At 50.0% G+C, this 26912-nt stretch overlaps 9 protein-coding genes across 9 annotated transcripts; 5 read left to right on the plus strand and 4 right to left on the minus strand.

The window, feature by feature from the left end:
* Nucleotides 1-6: 6 nt before the first annotated feature.
* On the minus strand, nucleotides 7-2076 carry EI90DRAFT_3062991 (uncharacterized protein). The gene is made up of 2 exons (XM_039060691.1): nucleotides 1949-2076; nucleotides 7-1898 (listed from the first exon to the last, which is right to left on the minus strand). Exon 2 carries the CDS (start codon nucleotides 1855-1857, stop codon nucleotides 295-297), a length of 1563 nt encoding a protein of 520 aa, XP_038914979.1. The 5' UTR covers nucleotides 1858-1898; nucleotides 1949-2076; the 3' UTR covers nucleotides 7-294.
* Nucleotides 1861-2698, plus strand: EI90DRAFT_1411639 (uncharacterized protein). Its single transcript, XM_039051781.1, has 3 exons — nucleotides 1861-2435; nucleotides 2484-2515; nucleotides 2604-2698. Exons 1-3 carry the CDS (start codon nucleotides 2112-2114, stop codon nucleotides 2605-2607), a joined length of 360 nt encoding a protein of 119 aa, XP_038914980.1. The 5' UTR covers nucleotides 1861-2111; the 3' UTR covers nucleotides 2608-2698.
* Nucleotides 2480-4072, minus strand: EI90DRAFT_3062994 (putative deacetylase LmbE-like domain-containing protein). The gene is made up of 5 exons (XM_039060692.1): nucleotides 3727-4072; nucleotides 3580-3673; nucleotides 3439-3529; nucleotides 3018-3377; nucleotides 2480-2947 (listed from the first exon to the last, which is right to left on the minus strand). Exons 1-5 carry the CDS (start codon nucleotides 3947-3949, stop codon nucleotides 2939-2941), a joined length of 777 nt encoding a protein of 258 aa, XP_038914981.1. The 5' UTR covers nucleotides 3950-4072; the 3' UTR covers nucleotides 2480-2938.
* A 378-nt stretch (nucleotides 4073-4450) lies between these two features.
* EI90DRAFT_1411111 (uncharacterized protein) lies at nucleotides 4451-6536 on the plus strand. The gene is made up of 8 exons (XM_039051779.1): nucleotides 4451-4584; nucleotides 4656-4723; nucleotides 4794-4880; nucleotides 4939-5039; nucleotides 5115-5318; nucleotides 5372-5488; nucleotides 5568-5635; nucleotides 5786-6536. The coding sequence occupies exons 1-8, from the start codon at nucleotides 4514-4516 to the stop codon at nucleotides 6330-6332; spliced, it is 1263 nt and encodes a 420-aa protein (XP_038914982.1). The 5' UTR covers nucleotides 4451-4513; the 3' UTR covers nucleotides 6333-6536.
* A 985-nt stretch (nucleotides 6537-7521) lies between these two features.
* On the plus strand, nucleotides 7522-8434 carry EI90DRAFT_1411264 (uncharacterized protein). The gene has a single exon (XM_039051780.1). The coding sequence runs from the start codon at nucleotides 7815-7817 to the stop codon at nucleotides 8334-8336; it is 522 nt and encodes a 173-aa protein (XP_038914983.1). The 5' UTR covers nucleotides 7522-7814; the 3' UTR covers nucleotides 8337-8434.
* An 872-nt stretch (nucleotides 8435-9306) lies between these two features.
* EI90DRAFT_1412265 (uncharacterized protein) lies at nucleotides 9307-10336 on the plus strand. The gene is made up of 2 exons (XM_039051782.1): nucleotides 9307-9376; nucleotides 9441-10336. Exon 2 carries the CDS (start codon nucleotides 9521-9523, stop codon nucleotides 10214-10216), a length of 696 nt encoding a protein of 231 aa, XP_038914984.1. The 5' UTR covers nucleotides 9307-9376; nucleotides 9441-9520; the 3' UTR covers nucleotides 10217-10336.
* A 2092-nt stretch (nucleotides 10337-12428) lies between these two features.
* Nucleotides 12429-12845, plus strand: EI90DRAFT_3063017 (uncharacterized protein). The gene is made up of 2 exons (XM_039060693.1): nucleotides 12429-12742; nucleotides 12800-12845. The coding sequence occupies exon 1, from the start codon at nucleotides 12445-12447 to the stop codon at nucleotides 12655-12657; it is 213 nt and encodes a 70-aa protein (XP_038914985.1). The 5' UTR covers nucleotides 12429-12444; the 3' UTR covers nucleotides 12658-12742; nucleotides 12800-12845.
* A 7629-nt stretch (nucleotides 12846-20474) lies between these two features.
* Nucleotides 20475-23182, minus strand: EI90DRAFT_1412869 (uncharacterized protein). Its single transcript, XM_039051786.1, has 5 exons — nucleotides 23069-23182; nucleotides 22001-22993; nucleotides 21932-21943; nucleotides 20998-21877; nucleotides 20475-20625 (listed from the first exon to the last, which is right to left on the minus strand). The coding sequence occupies exons 2-5, from the start codon at nucleotides 22951-22953 to the stop codon at nucleotides 20548-20550; spliced, it is 1923 nt and encodes a 640-aa protein (XP_038914986.1). The 5' UTR covers nucleotides 22954-22993; nucleotides 23069-23182; the 3' UTR covers nucleotides 20475-20547.
* A 312-nt stretch (nucleotides 23183-23494) lies between these two features.
* On the minus strand, nucleotides 23495-24924 carry EI90DRAFT_3063034 (mitochondrial carrier). The gene is made up of 6 exons (XM_039060694.1): nucleotides 24798-24924; nucleotides 24696-24743; nucleotides 24420-24642; nucleotides 24308-24364; nucleotides 23779-24243; nucleotides 23495-23712 (listed from the first exon to the last, which is right to left on the minus strand). Exons 1-6 carry the CDS (start codon nucleotides 24891-24893, stop codon nucleotides 23675-23677), a joined length of 927 nt encoding a protein of 308 aa, XP_038914987.1. The 5' UTR covers nucleotides 24894-24924; the 3' UTR covers nucleotides 23495-23674.
* Between the last annotated feature and the right edge of the window lie 1988 nt (nucleotides 24925-26912).

Consider the following 26912-nt stretch of genomic DNA (forward strand, 5'->3'; position numbering starts at 1 on the left):
CAATGTCGCCAATGTACTTTAGTCCATGAATGCAATCATCATGGTTCCAATTCTACAGCATAATGGGATAATTTGTCATTCGATTGACCTGGAAGGAGAAAAGGGACATGCGAAAATTATGAACGAGTGCAGTTGATGATACAAAAATGAAAGAAAACTGATCAGGGAGTGGATATCTCGAAGATTCTTGTAATTAGCATCGAAATTAGGGGAACGAATAAGGAAACGTCCTGGATGCATTTGTAAGATAATGAAGCCGGGAAATTAAGAAACGAATTCGTAAGGTGAGAATGGTCAGTCGTCCCAGTCTGGGTCCTCACGAGATCCGAGTTGATCTAAGTATGCACGTTCGCCACCGAACCATGGGGTAATCCCTCTCTTCGAGCTGCCTTGCCTTCCGTTCATCGGCGGGCGCGACGAACTCCATTCTGGGCAGTCGAGCCACGAATCACCCTGGACTATAGAGGTTTCGCCTATATGTGGACTCCTATGATAATTAGAGGCGCCTTTGCTAAGACGGTGCTCGAGGTGCGCACGGAGGGACTGGATGGAATGCTGGCGACGGGGCGAGAGGGGAGGATTATGGGAAGGGGGCAGAAGTCCTGATCCTTCTTGGCTCGTGCTCATGTGCGTGCTCTCGTTTGTGGATGGGCTTGACCGGGAGGATAAGGAACGGTGAATCCGTGTACTTAAAATCTTGTCAAGTACGTTTCCAGCGCCTTCGGTCTCGTCATCATCCGTGTCAGACTCAACTGGGTGCACTAAGTCAGTGCGGGATGACAACAGGGCATCTCGAGACTTCCGATAACTTATCCACTGGTTCAGATTCGAGTCGATGATCTCGGGTGAAAGGAGAGGGGGCAAGGGGGGAACGTTTTCATGCTTCGACGAGTTCCGAACTTGAGAGGTAGAACGTGAGTTTGGTGTTGAGCGACACAGAACATCGCGGGAGTTCAGAACGGGGGAAAGCGGAGTGACCGTGGACAGGAATGAACTCTTCCCCGACAGCCTAAATTTTGAGGGATGAGAACCCCTGTGTTCCCTGTGCTGCATATAGGCTGGTGGACGTTTCAAACTAGAGCGGTTGGGATCATTGATTACCCTTCGGCCCCTTGGTGTGGGGGGTTCGGGGAGGGCGTCAGAATCAAAAGGAGCTGTCTCTCGAAATTGGCGTGGACTTTTCAAATTGGGGGAGGAGTTCGCATTACGGAGCTGACGCTGAAGTCTCTCAGAAATCCAAGTGTTTTGTACTTGCGCCAAGGTTCGTCCATTTACATTGACACTGGTCTGACGCTGATTGGACATAATGAAGTCAGACGGCAATCTGGAACGAGATTTTGAAGTTTGCGGGCGTATCCTGCCCTGCCTCTCAGAAGGACTGCTACTGCGCTGGGATTGGAGACGCGACTTGGTCTTGTGAGCAAGAGGGGACTGAGGAATAGCTTCTAAACCAGGGGTCTCGGCTGCACAATGAGAGCCACGCGACCCCCTACCGCTCCTCCGTGCAAGTTGAGCCCCCTGTGCGCGACCTAGGCTTACACTAGCCCCTGGCATCCACGACGAAAGGAAGTTGGTGACTAAATGACCCAACCTCTTTGGGCCACCTAAAGTTGACTCGGGTTCGAGGTCTGACGCTTCCCTAGCTTCTGCTATCCCATCACGGACGCGATCATTTTCCGGGGTGAAAATACGAGTCTCCTTGTAGCCAGCAGCAGTGAGCAAATCCTCGAGTGATTCGTATTGCTTCGATGATCCGCGTGAACGATTAGGTATGGATGCCGTCGCTACAACTCGCGACAGAGTGACGGGATATCTCCTCTTCACCGGCGTGGAAGGGTCATCGGCATCATGATCCATTATTGCCAAAGATTTTGACGAGACTTGAAGGAGCTTCTGCACTGCATCACAAATATGACAACCAAACATTATACACTTGCTAACAACTCACATGATTTTTCGAGTTGGGAGAACGGGTGGCGTTGTTCCCCCACTGCTCTTTGCAGGCTCTACACACCAGTGGGTTGAGTGATGGGGTGATATCGGCACTTGGGCATGGACGGAACCGCCCTGTCAACGGCAAGTTCCGGGGCGTGACCAACATCACACTGTCCATGGCCAGTCTCGATCTTCCGCAGAAGGGAGGGGGAGCAGTTTACTCAACACCGGCTGCACGACGCCACCACAATGCTTCTGCATTCCCGGATCTCCGCTTCGAGCAGTCATACCTCAAGTCTATATCACCGTTCATTTCCTCAACGTCCACATCCTCCAACGAGGACAAAAGTACTCAGGAGAAGCATTTGGGGGGCACAAGATCTTCTCAGGCAGATCCAGTACACCAGCCTTTGAATGAAGTAGTGATTGAGCAGTCATTGTACGGGGTACCCATATCTGTAAAATGGAGACGAGTTCTCTGGATGACTACTAGGGATCAGGTGTGCACTCAAAGTTTAGTGCAAAGGCTTCTGACCAAACCCACTCAGATCTTCAGTCCGTTCATTCAAGGTGCACTTTGGTAAGTTGTTGCAGCTTGATTTCGAGGGTCTCTGTGGCGCATCGAATATCACTGTGGTAAGTTAAAGCTAATCCACAACTTCAATTCGGTGAATGGGCAGGGGCGTTGCAAGCATTATGGTTCTTCCGGTGGCTGCGCGGGTGGGCGCATACTTTCGTTCGCAAGTCGTCGCTTTGCTGGGCCTTGGTCGGTTCTCTGTACCACGGCGCCAGTCGGTTGACGAACCGGGCATCCTACGACGCTGGGTCCGCAATTTTTACACTAATGTAGAACCTCATATGCCACCCCCAAGGTAGAATAGGGCGCTGGTCTGTCACCCTTCCAGTCCGGGGTTCGGTAATTGGTCATCCTGTCACTTTTTACAGTCACATAATTTCCATTGGGCACGCGGCGTACCAAGGGAAGCATGCGAAGGTCTGGTTTCTACGCTGTCTGATAGGGGGGTTACGGGATGAGCTGTTACCTTTGAGGCGATTCGTGTGTCCAGTGCAGAAATGCTCACCTGCAGAGGCGCCCAGTCATTTACCCACATGTATCGCGAGAATGCCAAGTAGAGCCATCGGAACCATACAAGTTGGGTGTCGTGTTTCCTCATGGCGCGTAAAGTGGTTAAGTAGCCGGCCAGGTTTGAAACTCGAGTTCTTGCTAGAACACAAGTATCTTTTCCCCAGCCAACAACGTGGGAAAGGCGGATCAAAAGAGGGGCTGCGATTCCGGAATACTTGATTGGCAATGGGTGGGTCACAAGGGAGTAAGCTTTAATTCCAGGGTAAACACCAGAATTGATGACAAGAGCCAGAGCCTTGGGAATTGCGGCATGATTTGGGTGTCCAGACACCCCTTGTTCATCAAATGTGAAAATCTGGATCAAACGCGCCGAGATGCATGGGAATGTCACAATACGATCTGACCCATACGCTTACCGTACTGATCTTGTGATGCTCTAAGTGATGCTGAATTATACCAGCCAGAAGTTTACTGTCCCACTGTAGGGTTATATTGTCGCGTATCTGCCTGATTCAGTGGTTTTGGTGCTGCCCTAGATATGAAGAGTGATAGCTTACTGGTGGGCCAGAATCCGGACGTTTTCAACACCCAGAATTGAATACGCTTCGTATAATTCACGCTCCCGCATAGATCCTAGGCCACCAGAATCACCTGTCGCGTGGGTGAGATAGCTTGCCCTCGGGCCGAGGAAATGTGAGCCACACCATTCGAAAGACACAGAGCTTCCACCGAGACGTTTTGAGATACGAGCGACAAGATAGTTGGTGCAAAGAACATGGTTTCATCGTCAGGATGTGCCGTTATAAATAACGCATTCCCAAGAGTAGATTCACGGTATATTGCGCAAGTGCTCGTTTCCAGGGAAGGGATAAGAGCGGAAATTAAAGCAATGGCCGTGAAAGTCACTAATTGCAGCCATCCCGCCATCGCGCGCCAAAGACGAAGTGACTGAATAGAAATTGTGGGTCGGAAGCAAACGCGGGCCGGGCGCTTAAAACGTTGGACAACAGGGCAATTATCGTGAAGGACATTTCGCAAAAAAAAAAAAAACGCAAATGATGCCTCAATGATCCCGCACCCTCTGTTTGGCCCATACCCTGCAACCATGCACGATCAGTGAAAAGTTGCCGATCTTTAGATGGTGATGAAAACCAAGTTGTAGGTCGCGAATGCCACCATAGCAATACTTAATTAGCTGCCTGTTCCCAGATGGCATTCTGTTCTCAAGGGACGAAGCTGCTGTCATGCAAGTTCATGTGAGTCAGTAAGGGGTCGAAGGTGGCTTCGAAGGTGGCTTTCCATCTAGTTTCCCAGTGCCTCTGCAGGCATTCCCCAAAAGCTGATGTCTATCGAGCTAGCACCCCAAGTATGGTGGGAAATATATATGTTTGTGGCTCGGAAGCAAAATAAATCACAGCACTCACGGAGCCGAAGTACTGAACAAATCCCAACATTCTTACTTAAAGCTTCTCATTGAAGAATTTTCACGCTATGTCCTTGCGCATGGATGAGGATCGTCCTGACGAGGAACAGTCAGCCCAGGTTCAGGATGACACATTCTAGTGCGTGAACACGAGCTTGGTGCCTGGCCGTCAAATTTGTAACTGATCTCGCGAACCTGCACTATCCTCAGTGCGTTATTGAATGTCCCTCGTGATGCATCTACAGATCTTATTAAAGAAAAGTACAGACAATTGGCAAGTAAGGATGAAATCCAAACGGACCATTTCCACCCTTACCTTCTTTCGCGCTGACCGATGAATGGGTCTAGTTTTGCTGCATCCAGATAAGCAACATGATGAGCACCGTCGCGCGACTGCTAACGACCGCTTTCAACGCCTGAAGAGAGCGTATGAAGGTGAGTAGCGGCAGGCTTGCCCATATTTCTTCTGATGAGTACCGTCTGTCTCCATCAGTTCTTTCTGACCCCCACCTGCGAGCTGTATACGACGCATTAGGTGAAGAAGGGATCAGATATGCAGGGGAGATTAGCCGGAAATATAAAAGTGCAGAGGAGGTTCGTACCTATTGAGTTCTGGATTGCGTCCTTTCGAACAGCCAGAATTAACAGTTCTTACTCTTATTACCATAGATCATAGCAGGAATTGAGCGTCTTGCCCGTAAGAGCGGGGTTCGGGACACCCCCACAACTTCTGATACCGTCGTAATCGGGGTGGATGCCCGGACACTCACTGTTCCAACAAGCCATATTGTTCCTGGTGCACGCACCCCAACCTTTTTAGATAGGCTACATGGCATCGAGGTGTCGAACTTTAGCGTTAGACATGCCCTTCACGTGAGCGACATGAGTTTTCCTCGTCTTCTATCTTAAATTTCACCTCGTTCTAGGCTTCAGTAGCCCCTTCAACCAAGTTGTCTCTGGCTGCAAGAACCGCCAGTCGAGCGACACAAGGCTCTTTCATCGGAACGGTGCGACACCAATTTTCACCACGATTGGCGGTCGAGGTAAGCTATTCCCCGGCCCTTTACGATCTGTTTCATTCGGTTCCCTAACATGATTAATTTTCAAATTGCAACGTCGAAGTCAAGCATCGCGTGTTTGCATCCCCTCTTTATGAGCATAAGGGCGAGCTATGATGTAGATCCTCATACGTGAGCAAATAATGGTTCCCAGTTGAGGGCTTTTTAGCCCGATTTACCGCTGATCCGCGTTGGAACGCCTGTTTGTTCAATGCGCACTGACCGTTTTTTCATCGTCTGGAATCCCACAATGTCACGGCATCCTAATTCTTTTCTGTTTAGTGAGCTCCGGCTCTTCACCCGATTTAACTCCGGTCGATCGATTCTGTTTCCTGCGTTTTCGGTGGTTGTGTCAAGGGTGCTTTATCCCAAAGCAATTGGGACCGTCACCTTCAATAGTGGCTGGCCACCATTATTAATCAGCAATTTCACCAATAACCCACCTAATATCACTACCAACTCTTCCCCAAGCTCCTTCGAAATTGAAATTAAATCCAACCCCTGGACTGTAAGCACCGTTCTCAGCGGAGATGGCAACAACGGCAGCATTGCGATACAAGGTGCCTACACATACAAAGTAACCAGCTCTACGGATGTCAGCATAAGTGCCGTCCTTACCATTCCGAGCGGTATTGCCTTCGTGTTGACAGGCGTTCAACGATTTGGATCACAATCGAAGGGAGCTCCCCCAACCATCCTGAACGTCAATGTACTGTTAAGCATGGCAGGCATCGAACTACGCATTCGGTGCGTAAGTCCTTCTGCAATGCGATTCTTTGCTGGGCTGCGCCTTCGCTCAATTCACCGGCTTTCCTCGTCCCGACGATGACTTGAAACTCACGCACGTTTAATTTGCCATGTCACCGACCCGCTACTCCTTTGTGTTTCTATGTCTAGAATTGCTCGGGAAAGCCAGGTTTTCTCCATTCCTATCAAGCTTTCAGATGACCTTAGCTTCACATTGGCATTGTGGACGACCCTGATACCGGCGCTGGGTACCGCTGCCCTGGAATACTTTGTGTTGCATCCCATTCGAATGAAAGAAAGGTGTGTCTATGGCATGGATCTTCCACTTTCTTTTCCCTCCGACTTCTTCGTAACATGGCAACAAACGGCTGTGGTCTTTCTACGTACATGAGTTTTGATTCTTTTGGGACTGAGCTATTGCGTGAGCATGATGGAATCTGCCTTCGCTGACTACAACGCCCAGCCGCGCTGCACAGGCTCGAGCCAGGAATCAAGATGCGCTCATGCGGCAAAGATTAGAAGCCGAGCAAGAGGTTGAGCTTCTAAGAGAACAGATTACGAAGCGGGTGGAAGCGGAGCAAAAAATTAGTAAGTGAAAGCAAACCCGCCCGGGGTACCTATACAGGTTACCTCTCCCACCTTGCGTGCATCCCGTCTCTGCAAAACCACTTTGGTTCATTCCTCCCCTTATAACGCAAGGCCTTTTTTCGTGCAGGAAGAATTGTCACTCACACCCTACTTTCTTTTTCCTCGTAATATCTTATCCTCACATTTTTTACTTCCCTGACCGGTAAGACGGCTTGATCATCCTGAACGCGAGGTACGGGTCGTCTCGTGTCTTGAAAGCCCATGCAGGGTCGGGGAGTGCCGAAGCGACCAACATCGTGGACGTGACTATCGCATGTCAAGCGCTCGTGCACAATAGCCAATTGTCGATTCCAGGAGGAAGATCCAAGGTGAGATGCGGTTTTTTTGCACAACACCGTCCAATTCCTTCCATTCATGATAGGCGGGCGGCTAGCTTTTTTTGGCTTGTTCCCCGCGGATCCATCCGTCGCCATTGCGTAATGGTGGAATGGATAGAATGGCGTATTGGTATTCACTCTCCCTCTTTCAATTCGAGCCCTTTTTGAGTCCGCTTATTGATGATCCCTATCACACGGCGATGTGTCCCCTTCATTCGTCCGTTCTGGGCTGTTGGGCCTTTTTCAGGCGCTCCTCGTTGGATTTTACGATCCATGCTACGGGGAACCAAAGGCCTTACACATTCGATACTCTTTCAAGGGCAAAATACATCTGGCAGAAGTGGAGGATCTGGCAGCGCTAAAGGCTCCAATTCGAGGTGCGTGCTTATTGGAACTTATTATCCTGCATCGCGTTACGCTTACGGGAGTCATTTTCTTCGGTTTCTTGATAATGAACCACTTCATATTGGGTCCTATTAATTTGAATGGGCGTGGCCTTCTTTTCAATTTGCGTTGACCTTCAGGCCATTTGATCAGCTGAGAGGGATGCTTATGAAGGGCTGGTGTTTCCAGTTTAGCGGGTCCAGAGCATCTAGCATATGTATGGCAACTTTTTCATAACGTTGCAGATCACTTTATCCTACCCTCGTTTTTGCGCGTCGAGAACGCAATTAGTTTTTTTTTGGCGAGTGGCAACATGCAGCTCACGTTCTTTAACATGTCACTTTGAGAGGGAGCTTGATATGCCAGTACTTCATCAGGTCCAGTTCGTTGTGCAGCCACGATGTAGCAGTTTCATACCATTGGGTCGGATCCATGTATATGTGGCACTGCGCGTGGATACTGCTGGTCGCCAAATTGAACGTCTGCAGGAATGGACGCGTGAGGGAAGCTGGCGCCGCAGCTGCGCAACCTCCCGGTCACGGTTTGCTTGCGCATGCTTGCGCGCTGCCCTCTGTATGTTCGCCTCACCCAATGGTGCGATAAGTATGTCCGTCTTAGTACGCTTGTTGCCTGATCAGCACTTGTGCGTTGTTATCTGGCCACGTCCAGTTTACGCATGCAAGCATCGGTACGGATGGGAACCAAGGGGAAGAGAATACCCACCAACGCAACGTTGACCCAAATAATCCATGTGTACAATATATAATACATGCATAGCCAGCGGGCATTCAAATCGGGAACAGAGACACGAACACCCGGAATTGAAGGAATGGAGGAATTTTTTCTGAACTCTGTTATTTACAAATGAAGATGTACTATACAAGGATAGTTTTTCAGTTCAAGTAAAAAATTAGTACACGCACATTTAGGGAAGAATACAAGAGAGGAAGCAGAAGGAAAAGTATTGGCTAGCGAGTATTTGCAATATGTATGTCCTATGAAATTACTCCCTTCCCTTTCGTACCCTCCCGAACCAGTGGTTCACAACTCAGTTATCCCCTCTCTAACTATAATATAAATTATCTTTATATTTTTCAAACTATGTAATTCCAACCCTCAGCTCTCTCTATATATCATAAGCCTCCGAATCAGACAGACCCTTGCAAGCACCTCCATTCCCCATCCTGGTACTTTCCCCTCCAACATCATCCATATCCTCTACGCCCTAGCCTCTTACGCCTCGAACGTGTGCACAGCAGACATTTCTGGAATGGATCACCACCGACAATACCCCACGCATTCCTGCCTTCGCATCACAAGTTCTAATGATGCCAAAAACGCACTCTTTCTCGTTGAAGCGGGGTCCTTGAACGAGTTCGGAGAAGGCCAGACGATGCCGAAAAGACGCTCATCGCCCATGGGAGCGTCTTCGTTTGGAGGGATGGTGCAAAAGGAGAAACTGGCCTCGAGGTAGGCGCTTATTTTGCTGGGCATGTCGTTCGCTTATCAAGCAATGCCGCTTGAACCACCTATCCTCACAGAGATGGACCGATGGACGCCAGTGGGGCCCTTCTAGATGCCGTGATGTACGCAGAGCTGACAACATACAATTCATGTCAACGCTTATTTTCTCATTTCATTTTGTGTTTCACTCCCCACTCTCCTTAGGATTTTCTCATCTACGAGGAAAAGGATGGGCCGCATCCTAAACTTGTTAAAAGCACCTTTACCGCAAGGCGCAATACCGTAGGTGACAGTGGAGCCTTATGGCATCTCAGTAGGCAACTCCTCGCCCTCCTTGTTCCTAAAAGCTGACCCCCCGCGTTTGACCTACATTCCAGTTGCATACTACTACCAGCACGATGTTAATTCCTTGCGTGCCCCAGACACCGATCCAGACTACGCGCCGATCGTCAGTCGAATGCCTCAGGGGTACTTCGTCTCGAATCGAAAGGACAAGAGCCGCAAAGCCAAGGAGGTTCCACCTCCTGTCCAACAAATCGCATTCAATCACCCGTCACCCTCACCAACCTCCTCACATGTACCGTCTAGTGGCATACCAACTTCAGTGCCTCTCCTCTCACCTATTCAGACGTCTGCCCATCAACACCCTCACCACCGTCCGCAACTGTCGGTCTCCGTACCTACAACCCCACACGACTCCGCGGGCGCTGGATATCCTCGTTTCGGTCAGGAGCCTTACGCTACGTCTAGTTATCGTGATATTCCAGGGCCGCATGCACATCGCAGTGGTGGAGGGTGTGGCGATGAAAGCTCTTCCGACATTTACAGCTCTTCGCCCTCGCCCTCGCCCGGCCTCTCGCCTGCCTCTTCTGGTCTGTCGCAAGACGATCGCCATGATGAGCCGGCGTTGATTCCGAACGGTGGCGCCCTCCACCCGTCAACAGCGCACCATCAAAACGGCATTCAACATTATTACCCTGGCGCGTTGCCTTTGAGTAGGAATAGCGTGATTTTGCCATCAATTGCCTCACTTCGTGTAAGGATTACACGCGGTGAGCAAGTACTCATCGATGAAGTAGAAGGCTCTGCGCGTTTGGGTGAAGATGAGAAGCAACTTCAGAAGTTGAATCCAACTTTATCACAGCTTTTCTGATGCCTTTTCTCGATATATATATGTGTGCGTCCGTGTCCGTTACGACGATCCGGGGGGAGGTGATAAATAAAAGTTCGCGGTGTTGCTAACTTGACTCCTCCACTCCCCACCCTCGACTGGTACTTGCGCGGTCGTCATTTTCTTATGACACCCTACCCCTATCGCTTCGTCATTGTTTCACCTACCTTTAAAAACCACCCCTTATTCTTATCGCATTTTCCACTCTGCCTGTTCATTGAATGGAACGGCGTGCTTCCTCCTTATGGACTCCGTCGCCCCCTTCCATTCTCGTAATCCGTATGTGCCCGGGACCCAAAATTAACTGCGACTTCATACGTAGAAGAAAAAGTCGCAGGAATATCTTATTTTCCTTTTCCCTGGTCCCTGCAAACCACGCAATAGGACGTGTGGGCAGTTTTGGCGTTGAATTTCTTTCCTATTTTCGCTGGTTGCTGTTCTGTTGACTCCCATTTGACTGTCCATCTTTGGGTGGCATTTCTATTTTCCCTCATCGCTGTTTTCGTCCGCTTGCCCCATTTCTTGTACTATACCACACTTAGGTTCCTATCTTCCACCATCTTCATCCCGTCGACCCAGTGACTCTCCCTGCTAGCAATATTTTCCTCCCTTTTTTCTTCCCTCTCCGCTATCGGTCTCTTCTCTCTCAGCCGACTAATAATTGTACCATCACTTCACTCCCGGATTTTTTACGGCTTTTCCACTTCAGACATCGACTGATCTTGAGCGTCGAGCAAATTTCGTAAATCAATTGAAACTGCACCCATAGTAATTTTGGTCGGTCAGTTGGGCCCGTTGCCCAGACGGCCCGGCGAGCTGTCCGTGATTCTCCTTCCGCGTCGTCCTGGCTGCTTGGATGGGCACATCTTGAGTGGACGCTAATCGGAAGGTTATTCTGAGGCATCGAATTAGCTAGCCCATTAGTGCCACCCTGGTACTACAAATTAGCGTCCTCCGTTTGGTCTTACTCCTTTCTGTCAGGTCAGGTAGCGCCCAGCCGGGCCCGAATCCCCAATGATCACTCTCGCAGAATCATACACTGTCTGGGTTGAGTTTGACTAAATTTAGTCATTAGATACGGTGATGGCCCAGTCCCCCCGTTCAGTGCCCAGTTCCAATCATGCCCAAGTCCTATATCCAATCAAATCAAAATATTATGGGCGGTTAGCTCGATATTCGCAATAGAGGATAGTGGCCCTGCCCAGAGATACCGGTGAGATATCAAGGTGGTCAGCCGACCGCTCCCATTGCGATGTCTGCCAACAGTGCAAATACAGGCAACGGTATGATAGGCATGCATCCGCAGCCATAGCCATAGCCGCAGCCATAACCATACACAGTCGAACGACCGATCAGCCTATCTAACAGCGGACATCCATGCATGCGCGCATGACCCCTTAAATACAATATACTCCACTGGCAGCTTCTGACTGTTTGCAGGCTAGCTAGGCATCTGGGTTACCGGCTGTCTATTGCATCTCCTTCAATCCAACCCGTTTGTTTTACTAGAGAATTGAAAGGGACTGTGTGAGCTCCAGGGTCGTTGGACAGTACGGTCACACAAGTGGGTAAGTATCAAACTGAGTCTGCGCGCGGCAACCTCTGAAGGTCCGCATCGGCCCGTCAGCGTGGGCATCGAAATATAACAGCTGGACGCAACATCAAAAACCGCTGCTGCTTTGATCGTGTCCGGATTGAACGTTGAGATTTTTGATTTCGCATCAACCCTAAGTGCATTGGATCCTTTCATTTTCAGGCTCGCGGTTGTGTTCGGACTCCCATCAAGGGGGTGTCGGCTGTTTTTCCCCTGAAAATGCAGTAGGCCCTTGCCTTCCCGGACTCCCTCTTTAGCCGCCCCGTCCTCGGCAACCTCCACGGCAGATCGGTTCGATGATCCTTCAATGCATCTTGCTTTTCTTTCTTACTCAGCTTGAGTGCAGCGGCACTGTATCTGCTTCGTGATTCGAACTCCGCTCTTTGGTCTCATGATCAACTATCCCTTATCCAAACAAGTGCAAAACGAACAAGCCTAGAGTCGTAGCGGCTTCGGCTGCAGTGACTGATATGTGGATTATAACCGACTCGCCTCGAGGCAGGTCCTCAATCTACGCCGCTGCAGATCGTTTCTTTAAGCGTTTCTTTCCGTGGTGTGAGAACCAGATGGTGGTGATTTACCCTCTATCTAGGTAGTTGCATCGTCGTTCCTTGGTATGATCGAAACGGGCATATTTTCAATAGCTTCGAAATTTGGCAGGGGGATGCATGCATGCGGGGAAGCAAATTCCAATTCGAAATTAGAGGGGAGTGAAAGTGCAGATCTGTCTCACTCCACTGCCCGTCATATTTTGGGCCTCACTTGCTCATCTCTGCACGGAGACACCCTTCATTTCATTCCAAAAAGTGGTCACCTTCGCACTAGTTAATTTGTGGCATCTGAGGGCGTCTTCCTTGCATCCTTCTCCGGGAAATGCCAGAATTCGTTTTTGGGAATGCCTAAATGGCAATTGCCTACTTTCCTTTATGGATTACTCGGGACTGGGACTGGTCCCATAGGAACGTACATACCGGCATAACGATCGGTCCGCGTAGACAAAGAGAGCTCAGTGTTTATAGGACCAAGATCTAGCTTTGAAACAATAAGGGGCTGCCACCATATATATATGGAGACCATGCGCTCATCATACATGGCCTGAGATCCAGACCACCCTGTTTCTTTATGGCACAGCATATCAAAACGGAAACCAACGAGGCGATTCATTAATATCTTCAGGTAGCCAGTTCGTCAAAGGGACCTCGCTACACTTCGCCTAATTCTAGCTAGTGCTAGTTTACTTAATTAGCTAATTTACTAGTTTCCGTGGGGGAAGCGAGATCTGAGTACGTATATTTCCTTTCCCCTCGGCTGGTCGTTACATTGGGAGTATGGGTGGGGTGCGAAGATGGCCGTGCTGGTTAATACATCCTTATCACTTGAGGGCACTCGCTACTGTAATGGTAATCAACACGAGAGGGATTCGCTATTCCCTCGGCAACCAATCACGCGTAATTGGAACTTGCGCCACTACGCGCCCGAGGATAATCCTCGCCTGCGCTGGTCTCGGGCGCTTCTTTCTCTTTATCTTCGCACTCATCGGGCTGTCCATCCAGATGCCCCATGACCATTAATAAGTAGATAGGCAGCCGGTCGACCGGCAGTTACGCCGGGAGAAGATTGAAAGCCAGCTCCTCGGCGAAATTTCAGCCCAGCGGTTAGAAGCGATGGAAATGATGAATTGCTCGCGCCGACGTATCGGGGCGAGATCAATGCTTAGCGGGAAATCCAGCGGACTGCTGGCCTTGTAGGCTTCACTAAACCCAAACATAGTCGTGGACCTTGGGCGGTTCCTCGAGACGCATAGGGTCAGACTGTATCTACAGCTATGGCGTCTTGTTTCGGAAGAATCCTTGCTGCGTATATATATTGCTTCATCGCATGGGAGATGTGATGGATGAAGCGTGAACACTCAATAGTTACTCAAGGTGCTTCTGCCTGGAATGCGCAACAAGCGAGAAAGGGGACCACCCGATATGGGAGTGATCTTAAAGAGAGGAGCTGTGTTGGGGGGGGGGGGTACATGGCGCAGTGAATGCTGGATGATGCGACCCTCGATATTAACCGGTGCGCGTGGATGTCCCAGTTATAAAAACTTCCACTTTTAAAAAAGGAATCCATCTTGAAGGGTAAATGTTTTTGGGTAAGTGGTTGAACTACCTCACCGTTGTAGTCGCACGACCGACGGGAACGCGGGAATGCGTGATCGGCACTTGGCACGATGAACACATGTGCACAAACTGTCCGCGGTCTGTAATTTTTCCCTCTGACCGGTTTGCGTCTTGGCCAGGTGGATGCCACGGGCCTTGGGGACTGTACTGGGGGTACTTGGGGGTCAGAAAGGGTAATTATTAACAGAAGTCTACCCTAAACTTCTGCAGCTGATCACATATGGGCCCTGCCGAAGAAGCAAATAATTGGGGGTGGCATCGTGGGGGTGGAAATGTGCCCCCGTCTTTACCAACGCTGCCAGCGCACCTCTTTTGATTTTTAGGACCCTTCTTGTAAATTCGAGATGGACGCCTTTCCCACTGCGCGCGCAGTGCCGGCCAACTCATTGAGGTAGGTGTGGCCCCAACAACTGCTTTTCACACTCATTTTTATCGTTTTGCAACAGAGAGTCGATGTGTCGTTTGTTATTGAATGTTCAATTGTTTATCCCATCACAACATCGTGCGACCTGACAGTGACAGTTGGCTGTCATGGTATCCTGCAGGCAGGTATCCTGAACGTTTTACGGCATATCCACCTTAAATATTGCTTGCCAATTTGTCAAAGGATCCCCACGTTCATATAGGATTATTCCGCCATCAATATATATTCCGTTTAGGATACACAGGGTGGTGTCTCCCTCTATTTTTCCGGCTCCGTTCTGAACATTCTTCTCATTCTCAGGCTCAGTTATTTGGCTGTATTTTATTATTCCGATCTTGCACCTGCAGTAGTTCTAGCAATTGGCGTTTCCTGGGATCCTGCACATTCGCATGCCGAACGCGACTCCATGCCGAATTGGATGCCCAAACGAACAACGGCCAATGCTATAAAGGATGCCCTCAATTATTGCTTCACGACCGAAAATGCTCTAATTAGGCTTCCAATCGAGTCCAACGCTGCTTTTTGTGCAAACTTCTCTTATTCCATTCATTCCAATTACCATCTAGAGCTGCTGTCCAGTGATAGCCTCTTTTCTCAAACAAAAACCCTCATAGTTCCATTGTGTACACACGGACACATTCGGGGTTCGGTCTTACTAAGTTATTTCGCAAACACGCGACCCTCCAATTCCTTAACCCTTGATCATGAAAAAAGCATGGGTGGAAGGAACGGACGGAATGAAGGATCATGCATTCATTCTCACGTAGATGACCTTCCTTTCTTCTTTTTCGCCTCTGCTCCCATCTCTTCTTGCGGACCGGTATGCGGTATTTTCAAAGTTGGCGGAGGATCGTTATAGTGTGGTACGTCTGCGCTCGCACACGCAACACGTGCCAGCCCATTTCGGCCTGATTTGGAGCTAGCCACCTGATCATAACGCTAGTACCCGAAGCCATATTATCCAGCGCGATTCCATTTATCGTGGACGCATTTGTGGGTGAGCTACCTTTCGTGGCGAGCACATTGACAAAGGACGTGTATGGGGATTGATATATTGCAATCCATCTCAGGCACAGATGTATTCTCCGATAGAATTTCCCTCATCCCTGTTTGGTGGGTCTGGAGCTGTCTGGACTGGTGATCGCAGCGTCAGGGGTCCAGTCATGGGGGGTGTCGTTGTGCATCCAATGAATGCTTGATAGCGACGATAGAGATAACGAATCACGTCTGGTGGCGAGACCCCCCGTCTTGTTTCTCCTGTGGACACCGCCAATGGCAGATATCATCACCCACCAACCCGTTACCGAGATCCCTTTATGACGCAAGATGGGAGGCTGAGTGAATCGGAACAGGAATCTAAATCGGGAAAATGTCATGGAATATGCGCGATGGAAGGTGGCAAAACAAGCACAACCGACTACATCAAGTTTGCATCGTCTGATTTTGCATTCTTTCTTTGAGAAACTCAAGCGGTCATTTTAGGCGAGTAACATTTGGAATCGATGTCGTGCAGGAACGGCATGTCCGGGTGATCTATCGCCCGAGCCAGTGTCCGTCGTCCCCTCCTTTTTATCCCATAGAGATAGGCAAAATCGCCATTGCGCGGGTACCGGGTAGTCTCGATCCTTTTCAACTGAAGGAAGGTGCCGGTGTAAAGGCTGATTCTTGACTTGTGAATTGTCCAGCACATTTCAGGCCTCTCAATAATTTGCCGGAATTGGAATTGAGGGGTCTGCTGGTCTGAAGCACGGTGTTCCCGTGCACAGACCTTGACATTTGCTGTGGAGTGGAACTCTATTTTCTATCGGCTGCACCCCTCTCCCACGTGGATCCCTTCACGCCGATCGCCAGCAATGTGCCTCGGCTCATGATTTACATATCAGAAATAGTCAGTCGCCACCGCTATCTCCAGAGTCACACACGTACCCCCCTGTACTCCAAAGTTCTCCGTGTCCCTCGGCTCTTTGGCTTCTCGGAATGAGGGACATAGTCACAGGTATCCATTATCGGCATAGTCATGATCGTCCTCGGAGTTTTCCATGTGCAGAGACAGCCAAACTCAACGGCATTTGTCTCCCCCATAGTTCTTCTTCTCCTAGTGCTGTCACTGCATGGCCACTCACATGCGGTCTATGATTTGTGAGAAAATCGCTTTCGAGAGTCGTCCGTCCTTGAATGTCTACAATGAGCGGATCCAAGCATGTGGACTATGCACAGACTGAGCTACAGTGTTCTCCTCATACGGTTATCATTGTCTCCTAAGCCGTGAGGCAATTCCTTTTCATATGTAGTTTATATCATCGTCAGGCCGAAGCTCAGCTTCTACCAACGTGTCATTCAACATATCAAACACCCTAGAACTTAGCCACTGGTATTGCCATGCGAATTGGCGCATCCGCACAACGATCCATATAGCGTACTTATTTTTCATGCATTGCAACCTTCTCTTCATCCTTTTCTCGCAAGGCCGAACTATTATTCGACTTGCGCTTCCTATCTTCTGATCCATTCTCCACGCGTGATTGCCTGCCTGCCTGTCGATCTTTGGCCCCCACGACATCTCATTGGTTGCGTTCTCACAACATCTTCAGGTTGTTTAGTTGAGAGCTGTGGGCACTGATAAACTTATGCCGCGTCCTGTCATTGATACAATGGGACGCTAGTTCAGAAGAGAAGGGTCAAGAAAGAATCAAGGCACCAGCATCAGATAGATTACGGTTGTTGCTTGCGCGTTGGCCGTGCCGTTGGACTTCCCTTTTCGAGAATCATTGACCACGCAGAAGTCTGGTTGTGTGTAGCACTGCAGTTGGCCGGTTCATTGTTCGCCTCATTCTCGTGTCAGCATGCATTGGGTGATGCGCGTGTGTTATCATTATTAGTCAAGTGTTTGCACGTGTGCCCCGTTGCTGCGTTGATACTTAAAAGTTAGTGTGATCGTTCGTTCTCAGCACCGTCGCAGGCAAATCCCATGCCGAGTTGGTTGGTTCCCCGCTTCGTTGAGCAATACAAGTTGCGTCCACCCGACCCGTGGCAGAGGGATGATGGTGCCAATTACCGCGGGATCACATACTGAGCGGGGACAAAGGTGATCGTGACCATAGATATATATATCGAGTTCTACACTGCGCGATGGGGTGGCTGGTCGCCATCCTCATTGCTTTTTGTCCTTACACATTCTATTCCTCCCAATTCACGCTTATAAACTAAATACTACTCCCTTATTTCCTCTTCGATCCCTTAAATCCCTCGCGTGCATCATTGCCAATACAGATAAAGTTCTCAAAAGTCATGACATATTCTAATTGCAATTTCACAAGCGATAGCTTTTTTTTAAAAAAGTAAACAACTCCTAATATGAGTTTCAATCATGCGCCCGCATGCTCAAATGCGTAAAAGAAGATAGAGACGGACACCAAAACAAGACGGACGGAAGATCAACCTGCATGCCCATGATATATTCAGTATAGTAAGCTAGGTCCAGGTATGATCAACAGTATACGAGCCAATGGTCTTTCCAAAACCGCTTTCCCCTTCTTCCATTTTTTTGGCAATGAAATTTTGGTAGTGATAAGTGTCCGATCTGGTCCTTAGGAGAATTTGCATGGAGCCAGTAGCTCTAGACGCCACTCTGGTTATATTATGGACATGCTACCGATTGTTCTGGGGAATAATATGATGTGATCAGACTGGGATTGAAGAACGGTCCCAATAAGACCTCAGAGGTCCATTTCTTTGTCGCCCCGCACTGGCACTATTTAGAAAAGGACTAATTTCTCCATCCACAGGACCAATTAGAATCGATCTCGTCTAGTTGGGATATTCTCGAGAAGACGTCCCATACGCCACACGCTCCGTGCCGTACCGTGTCTAGCTGCCATGCAAACAGAGAAGGCTTCCATTTGTATTTTGCGAGTTGAGATCGTTATAACCAGCATAAACATACAGATTCGCCATTTGCGAACAATGGAGCTAGCTAGATCTTCGAATTCCCTTACATAAAATCATGGGATGAATGTACGTTAACGTTAACTTGAATTATCATACGTACAGCATAACATGGTTCAAGTCCGGGTCCATCAATCTTCTCTTGCACCCGCCGCATGGATAAAAGAGGGGGGAAAAACCCATGCAAATCACCCAATATATGTTTTAGGGAGAAGGAAAGGGAACAACCACAAGGAATAGGAAACCTGGCCCACAGGAAATTGTTCGATTGAGGGTTCGAAGCGAGCGAATCGTGCAATTTACATCCAGCCCTCGCATAGAAGCTGTTAGCCGCTAAATCTTTTCCTCAGTTGCTGCAATGAATACCCAGCTACCTACATGCGATCTATACGAACGTGCGGGATATCCCTCGCACGATTGAGTTCGCGTCGAGGGAACTTTTCTCCCCTGTCATCGGAAATACGCCCTGCTTCATGCATGTGTCCGCAGATTGGAAGATGCCGTCGTCGACAAGCTAACGGCTCCCCCCCCGCATGCGCAGCCTTGAAGAATGATGGCCTTCAGATTACATTCTGTGCGAGGCGAGGCGAGTCTGGAATGGCCAGATACAGCAGTGGTATGTGTTCAAGGCTTCGCCCTGTGCGTGAGTACACGTTAATTGAAATTAGTACAAACAGACCAACTAATACGCTCGTACGGCTCAGTTGTTAAGCGAATCGCAGATACGTCGCAGGCCGAAAACGGGTCAGGGCTCCAGATGACCATGGCGTGAGTGGTTTCCGATGTAAGCCATTGTATTGTACTTTGTAAACTCATGCAGCATGAACGTGCGGGGGAAACAGCAGTGTGGAAGGGGAAAGCGGGGGGGGGGGAAGAAGACGTATGGGAATTCGACAGAGACTGTCCCCTGAGTTGGCGGGAGTAAGCACATACGATCAAGGGAGCCACCGATCATAATTGCGTTGTGTGCGCCACAGGAGGTGGTTGTGCGTGGACGCGTGCGCACATGGATTACACCACGAAGAAACTCGGCCCATTTTCAGCCAATCAGACCGCCATCGTCCCTTTTGTACACGCGACACGTAAGTGTACCACGTATCCGGGATTCATGAAGTCTCCTCAAGCAGCCATGGCGAAGGAAACAATGATGATAGTGTATGCGGTGGCATGTGGATATCGACGTGACGGTCGGCCGGTGGACGCTGCTATAGGCATGGTGAAAGAGAAATCGGGCGGGATGATAGATAGAATTAAAAGTTTTCTACTCGAGGGACAACGCCTCGAAGATTACACGTTTCAGACAGTAACTAACGGCTCTTGAGACCATCGGCAGCAAAGAATCAAGGGGATAATGGGGTTTATAAGATAAAAACGCCATCGATACAATCAAACGAGGTATCGGTGGCTGGAATAAATCAAGACAACGCCGCGCGTACCATACCAAACCAAGTACCCACGGACTGGCGTGCGGAAACTTTCCTAGCTCCTCATGGAACCGTAAAAGTGTCGTCCCGTAACCAATCGACCAACCTGTCTCTAGCACACTCGGTCTCATATGAATAGTCGAAAGCGTATGACGCAAGGACACGAAGCAAAGACAATCGGTCATTTGTCACCGAGGGCGACAACGTTGTCAGTGTTGTCAGGCCGCATGCCGTTTCTCCAACGGTATGCGGATGCTTCTCAGCTGAGGGTATGATGATTTCGGGGAACATGGATGTTGCTATAGAGCTTGGGTCTGTCTCGGAACAACGCTGCAGACCCTCATGCCCGGGTGACGGTATCTCACATGTAGGAAGGGAGTGGTGGGTGCAGGACGGTGAAGGTGTAGGCGAGATGACTTTCTGGAATAACGCAATTGCCTCCAAAAAGAAGATAGCATCGCTGAAGTCGTCCCCAGTTTTTTCCATATCAAGGACCGGAAAAGAGTCGGGTATTGCGCAGGATGAGATATCTTCCCAGAGCGACACAAGTACTTTCACGCGCTTTGTCAATCCTTTGCCCAGGGCCACCACCTCAGACAACTCCAGCTCGTGAGATTCGTCTGGATTGGGATCATCGTTCACTGAGGGTACCGTATTTGCATTGGTGACGGCTGAAGTCGTCCCTGATCGAGAATCAACAGGATGAGGAGACTTCTCGAGAAAAAGCTGATTCGCGGCACGCTTCAGTCTTTTACATACTAAGCCAGTAGCGATGAGACCCAGTGGTGTGATTCTGTTCCCAACTGTGCCTTCAGCAGCGACTGTAGAGGATCTTGCTGGAGGGATCCATGCTCCGTCGACGGAATGGTAATCTAAGTCCGTCACAATGCTGAGTCCGGATTCATACAGCGTTACGGCGCCTTCCAGAGGGAGCCCAAATAAGACACGTTCTTCTTTCGTTGTCGCGAGGTCTCGAGCACGTGCCCAGACTTTTGATGAGTGTGTAGTTGGAAGTGGGTATGATAAAAGAGCCAAGGTCGCCATTTCGGACGGCGTTGGGGAACGCAAGACGGACGTAAGTCGCCCTGAAAGGAAAGCTCGTCGTTTAAACGTCATGGATGCCCCTAAAGCCAAATATTTCCCAATTTGTTAATACCCTTTCTATACATCAACGTTCCATACTTACCATCAGCGAGTTCCAATTCTGCTAATCGAACCCATGCCTCACGCTCCAATGTGATATTAAAGGGGCGAGGGCGGATTCCAGCGAAATGTCGAAGCTGCACCCAAAAGGCATACCACCACCCAGCCACTACAGCAGAGATGAACGTAAAAAGTCCAATGTTGGCACAGCCCAGCGTATCACGAAGCGCCTCCCTATCGCCTCCCAAGTCGCTACTTCGGATAGCTTTCCTGGGAGGACGTCGTTTTGAAAAGGAAGGCAGCCAACATGTAGCCGATGGGAGGACCGACAGAACGACAGACACGAACAGGCCAAGGGTAATAACAGAGTGAATCAAGTTCATAAATCTGCTTGTAGTCAAAAATTGGAGTGCGGGGGAAAACACGTGCTCGGGCGTGCGGTCACGAAAGGTGTCACGAAGCGTCCCGAGGACGGTTCCAGAATGCGCATGGTGATGTGAAGAGTCGCCTGAAGGAGGGTTGAAGAAGGAGAACAGAAGGAACACGCCTAGGAACAGCTTGCTGTGGTCGGTGCCAGCTGCCCCAACGGGAACGGGCTGCTGCGGCATAAACGTATACGAAGGGACTTGAGGGGAAATCGGCGTCTGCGATTGCGGTGCTACGGGAGCTGGCTGCACCTTCCGTGGCCGACCACGCTTTCGCTTCAGTTCCCCAGAACCGGGAACAGGCACTGCGGCTGGAGGCGCGACCTCGGCCCTGGTCTCCTTCTGCGGGGCGGTGACTGGCGCGATGCGTGCTTTTTTCTTAGGTTTGTCATCTTCATCCTCGGACCCTTCATCATCATCGCCGTCCTCTTCCTCATTGACGTTACCTGTCTCCTCTCCCCCAAACTGTGCCTTCCACTCACGTTCCCAGTTCTCATAAAGTTCGCGACCACCAACGAGGCTAAAGACTAACGTCTTTAGGCCATCATATTCTCGTTGAATACGATTCCCTCGCCTTTTCAGCACACTACGAAGTCGGAGGCAATCAGACCAGAATCCAGATGCGTGTTTGATGGATACCCACTTTATGTAGTCCGTAGCTTTTCCGAGAATGCTCCCTTTACTAGCCTTCCGAGCAGCTTTGACGCCGTCCACATACCCCCGCTCATCAACCTTCTCCTCAGGGAAACGGTCTTTTTCTAAGATGCGAAGGGCTGGCACGGCATGTCGAAGGGCAATGAAGCGATTATTCAGCTTCGAACGATACTTTCTCTCAATATCCGTGTGCGAAGTTTTATTCCGTGAGGTGGGGAGAGCTGGTGGTGTTGGAGATACAGAGGAGGCAGAGGACACAGAAGACCCAAAGCTGGGAGAGAGGCTGGGAGCTTGTAGCATGGAGGGAGGGGGAGTAAGTAGGTGCGGAAATGATGGTCGATGCTCTGCACCGACGGCAGACAGAGGAATCGCTTGCTGTATCCCAGCTCGTTCCTTCGCTCGCTTTGCAATGTCCTCCGGCCCAACCAACACCGGTCCAGTTGACGGGGGATTTGCGGGGAATGGGGGAGTCAAAGAGGGTTCGACTATCCGAGGCACAGGCATGGTGGACCCTTGTTCTTGAACGTTATTGGTTTGGAAACCTTGGGCGTAAGCCGCCAAAAGGGTCGTTGCATCGATATTCGCTGGTAGTGTAAGGTAGTACGAGTCGGACTGCGCTATCGCAGAATCACCTCCCAATGTCAATGCGGTGGGGTCAACGTATGCACTATCAATAAACGAGTCTGCATTCCATTTCCATGAATCGGTGAAGAGTTGATTAGACTCGGTCCATGACGTTGGCCAGTCACTGGGGCTCTGCTCCCGGCTTTCTTGTGACTGGCTTTCAGATGAAGAGGAAGAAAGTTCAGGGTTGCTCATAGACATATAGTGGGACAGGCCGAATACCCCGAGATGGGAAGGAGACATAAGTGGTGAGGACGACGAAATAGAGGATCCACTCGCTGTGGGGGACTCCTCGCGATACTTAGTCGGGTCTTCCATTGAAGCGTCGCTTTGGTCAGAAACAGAGGTTGACCGCGTCCTTGAGAGGTCAATTCGCGCTTCAGTAAAATTTTGGTTCATCGCAACCAACTAGCCAGTGTGGCAGTCGACTTACAGGGATTTTCCTTTGCGATATATACTCGCCTGAGCGCTCTGGTTCGATCGGTCGAATGGTACGATTCTGTGCGGGTGCTAACCGGCAATGTCGCGTGACTGGATCGTGAGAAATTGGTAACAGCGGCTCTGGTCTGAGCGAGGGTTCCATCGTAAGTATACGTGCCTTCTGCCCCTGAGGGTAAGGATAGTCAACTTGTTCCATGTTATTTCCATACCCAGTCGATATTATGTGCACGACTCCTTCTGAGCAACATTCTAATGATCACTGTTTGTAGGCAGGACTCCAGCCTCTATGACTTCGTAATATTAGACTCACCATAATCTTACGATTCAGATTGCGGCTCGCAATGTGCAGTCTGATCTACCGTTTGAGTGCGACCACATGACAGGAAAGGCGCCAGCTTCGCAGAGGTTGATCATTTGACTGGACTACACCCAAAGAATACCTTACGCTGTGTCAAGAAAGATATTAATGTAGCATGTTGCAGTATATGTACTAGAGCGCCATGAAAGCCAGTGCGGATAGGTATCCAAGACGGGAATGATTCGGGTACGGTCAATTGCGAAGGTATGAAAGTTGGGAAATCAATGTCACATCTAATCGTCACCTTTTGACGCGTTCGTAACCTCCGATGACTCTTTCTAGGGAAGTAAATGGCAGAGGTCTCGTCAGCTAGACATAAGAGGTAAGTAGCGACAAGTGCTCACTGAAAAATTCGTATGATAGCCAGCACAAGGCATTGCTGGGCATGAAAGTTACCACCCGAGGCGCAACACCCCTCATAAAGCCCTTCGCTCCATCTCTTTGCCATATTATCCTGAAGGCATCCGTCATCCCCCTCGCGCCCCTGATTTCTTTGTCATCTGAATGACCTCGAGTCTGGAGCAGCGTCTTGGCTACATCCAGAGGCGTCGTCACAGCGGCCGCAACACCTCCGGCAAGCCCACCGGCCGAAACGTGTGTCAAAGGGGAATAGGTTCCGGAGGGGTTGAATGTGTCCTTCAGGAACTCGTATGTTGTGAACTGAACCGCTGTGAACGGAACAGTCATCGTGAGGGTAGTTGGATAGGAAATGTAAAAGGCTCCAAGCCCTTCATTTTTGTACACGGTTTTAGCGCAAACCCATCCTGAACGAAATGGTGACCCGTGTAACTGCATTCGTTGCTTGATCACTGAAGGTCGACACAATGGTGTTAAGTGCTCTCGCAGCTACCTACAAATCTATCAACTGCATACCGTCGAAAGGATTCATCAAAGCGTCGCTGGATATGGTTGCCGCAGCACCGGCAATAGCTGTAACCCAAAACATCAGTCCGTGCAACCAAACAACACCTGCAACACGTCTCACAAGTAGCCAATGGGTGATGCCCTGGACGATTCCCACCCGCCAGCTCCTTGACGAACTCATAAGAGCCGAAATACACAGCATGAGCAGGCCCAGCGCCTGCTATGACCGACGCAACCCCTCTCCACAAAGCTCTCGCACCTTCTGTTGACGATATCCGGATAAAAGCATTCCCAATGCTAGAGTATACCGCGGCTGGTTGTGTTGAAAATACTTGCATTCGAGTCTGACGTAGTCAACGATAAGCTGTTTTTTCGGTCCCACCGATAGATTTCTCACTTTAATACTGTCGACCGGGAACATCACCGCGTGTTCTGAGATACCAGCCTATAGACAACAATGAGTTAATAGTTCAACTCCGTGCCTAGAAGCCCCACTCACCAGAGCCCCAGCCATCATGTTGATCCCTAGTCCAGAACCAACGGGCATCGATTCATAGTCAATTTCTTCCACATTAGATGGGCCTTCAGCTGGCATTCTCGGAGCCAATTGAGCTGTAACTTCGAGACTAAAGTTTTTGTTAGGCCACAGGAAATAGACTTGAAGACGTCAAGTCGTAAATACCAACGTCACGACGAGCACGAGATCGAGATTGTCGTCAACGGGCCGCGCGAGGTATCGGAAAGATTTGAATGTGTAGACAAACCGACGATTCCCTCAGACAAGAGGGCTAGGGGAGCCCAAGGATGTGCAGGTGCCGTCGCACGACAACTGCGAAATTTCGTTGAATTTTCCAATGACAATTCGGATGTATCCGCCAATATATATAAAAAAAGTATCAGATAAGATCCAAAGTACGGTTGACGGTAGTTGTGGGCAACGGTAAGCCACCCCCAGAATTGACGTAGTGCGGGTCAAGAGCGCATGCAGCGGCCGGCACTGTTATCCGGAACAAGGTGTTCGAATTCAACGTTAATATCACATCAAAGCATACACATAGTTCATCACGGCATCCAGAACTACAACAATTCGGAGTATCTTTGCTCCGAGGGAAGAATATTAGTGAGTGAGGAGGGATATTCAACCACAGTTGTCTAATGGTTCAATGGGAAAGAAAGCAAGCAGTTTTCAAATTTATCGTCCAACGTCGAGCGCGTTATGTAGCGAGAGAAGAAGCATGACTCCTAAGATGATCATACGGACATGAATTTACCAGCCTACTTGTTCCTCTCCATGAAATGCCCAGGGAGGGCTACCCTCATCAGAAACTGTTGAGACTGAGGCCTTTCTTGGGTAGGATTTAATAGATCTGGCGTTGGTCTTCACAGATTTTGGAGATGCATTTCGTGGGAGCTTCTCGCCCCACGGTTCGGCACTGCCCCAAAGCGAGGCCCTCTCATCGCCGCTGGATACAGCACCAAATGGTATGATAGGCCTTACATCTGGGGGAATCTTCGCTGGCGACTTTGGAGCAGCAGACACACTAGGACCTGTTGTGCCCCACATGTTTGACGAGGACGCCACTGCACCCCAGGATGGAATTATTTGCGCTATGCTTGGTTCATCAGTTGTTGAGGATGCAGTATGTGGGAGTATAGGCGCGCTGACAGGAGGTTGACGCATAGGTGATTTCGGGGGCGCAGAGGACGTCGAGTTTCCAAGTGCTGAAGTGGCACTGGGCGGCATTGGCCATGGTTGCGGCTTATTGTTCACAACAATGCTCTTGGGCGGCTTTTTCTTCTCCTTAGTTGACGAGTTCTTGGCTGAAGACTGTGGCGAGGGTGCCGTGACTTGCAGGGTCGGAATGACAGGCGATGGACCGCCCTTCTGCGATTGCCATAGAGGGAAACTTGAGTTTAGTTGGTTATTCCCAGGGAGGTGTTGCATGTTAGGACCAGGAGTGAACGTCGGAAGAGCGGTTCGACGAAGAGCAGGTCCAGTGCGAGATGCATCAGGTGGAGTGTGAGATGCTGGACCGGAAGAGAAGTCGAAGGCACGGGTTGTTCCGTTGACAGGACGAGCCATGGGGGCAGGGCCGTGTGGCACTATTGGTGTGGTGGGCAGGGGATGGGACCTGAGAGGAGCAGTAGCCGCAGTGATGTTGGGAGTGTATGATAATTCAACGACGGGAGGTGGCCCGCCTATGGGTATTAAAGGAGGAGTAGGCGGCCGCATGCCAGGGCGCAGCATCTTCCCTGGAGTCTGTGGGGGAAGAACCGGTGCCGCTTTGGGGAGCTCGGAAAAGGAAGGCGTAACCTGGGAAGCCGTAGGTCTTTGCATCTTGGGAGTTCTGGAAACCAGCTGCTCCCCGCGACCATCAGGGAATATAGGAACAGGTGGTTCAGCCGCCGGTGCAACTTGGGCGGTTAGGGGACGCTGCATCCGCGTTGGGCCTTCTGCGGCCGGGATGATAGGAGCGGGGACCACAGGGGCCTCGTCAACCCGTGAGTGTGAAGGACGCAACATACGAGCGGGAAGCTGGTGAGCAGTTGAGCCATCTGCGCCTTCAGGTCCAGCAGGGATGATTCCCACAGTGGGCTTGGCGACATCAATCGT

Source organism: Cantharellus anzutake, assembly GCF_015039405.1.
Source record: "Cantharellus anzutake strain C23 chromosome Unknown EI90scaffold_31, whole genome shotgun sequence".
Lineage (NCBI taxonomy): Eukaryota > Fungi > Basidiomycota > Agaricomycetes > Cantharellales > Hydnaceae > Cantharellus > Cantharellus anzutake.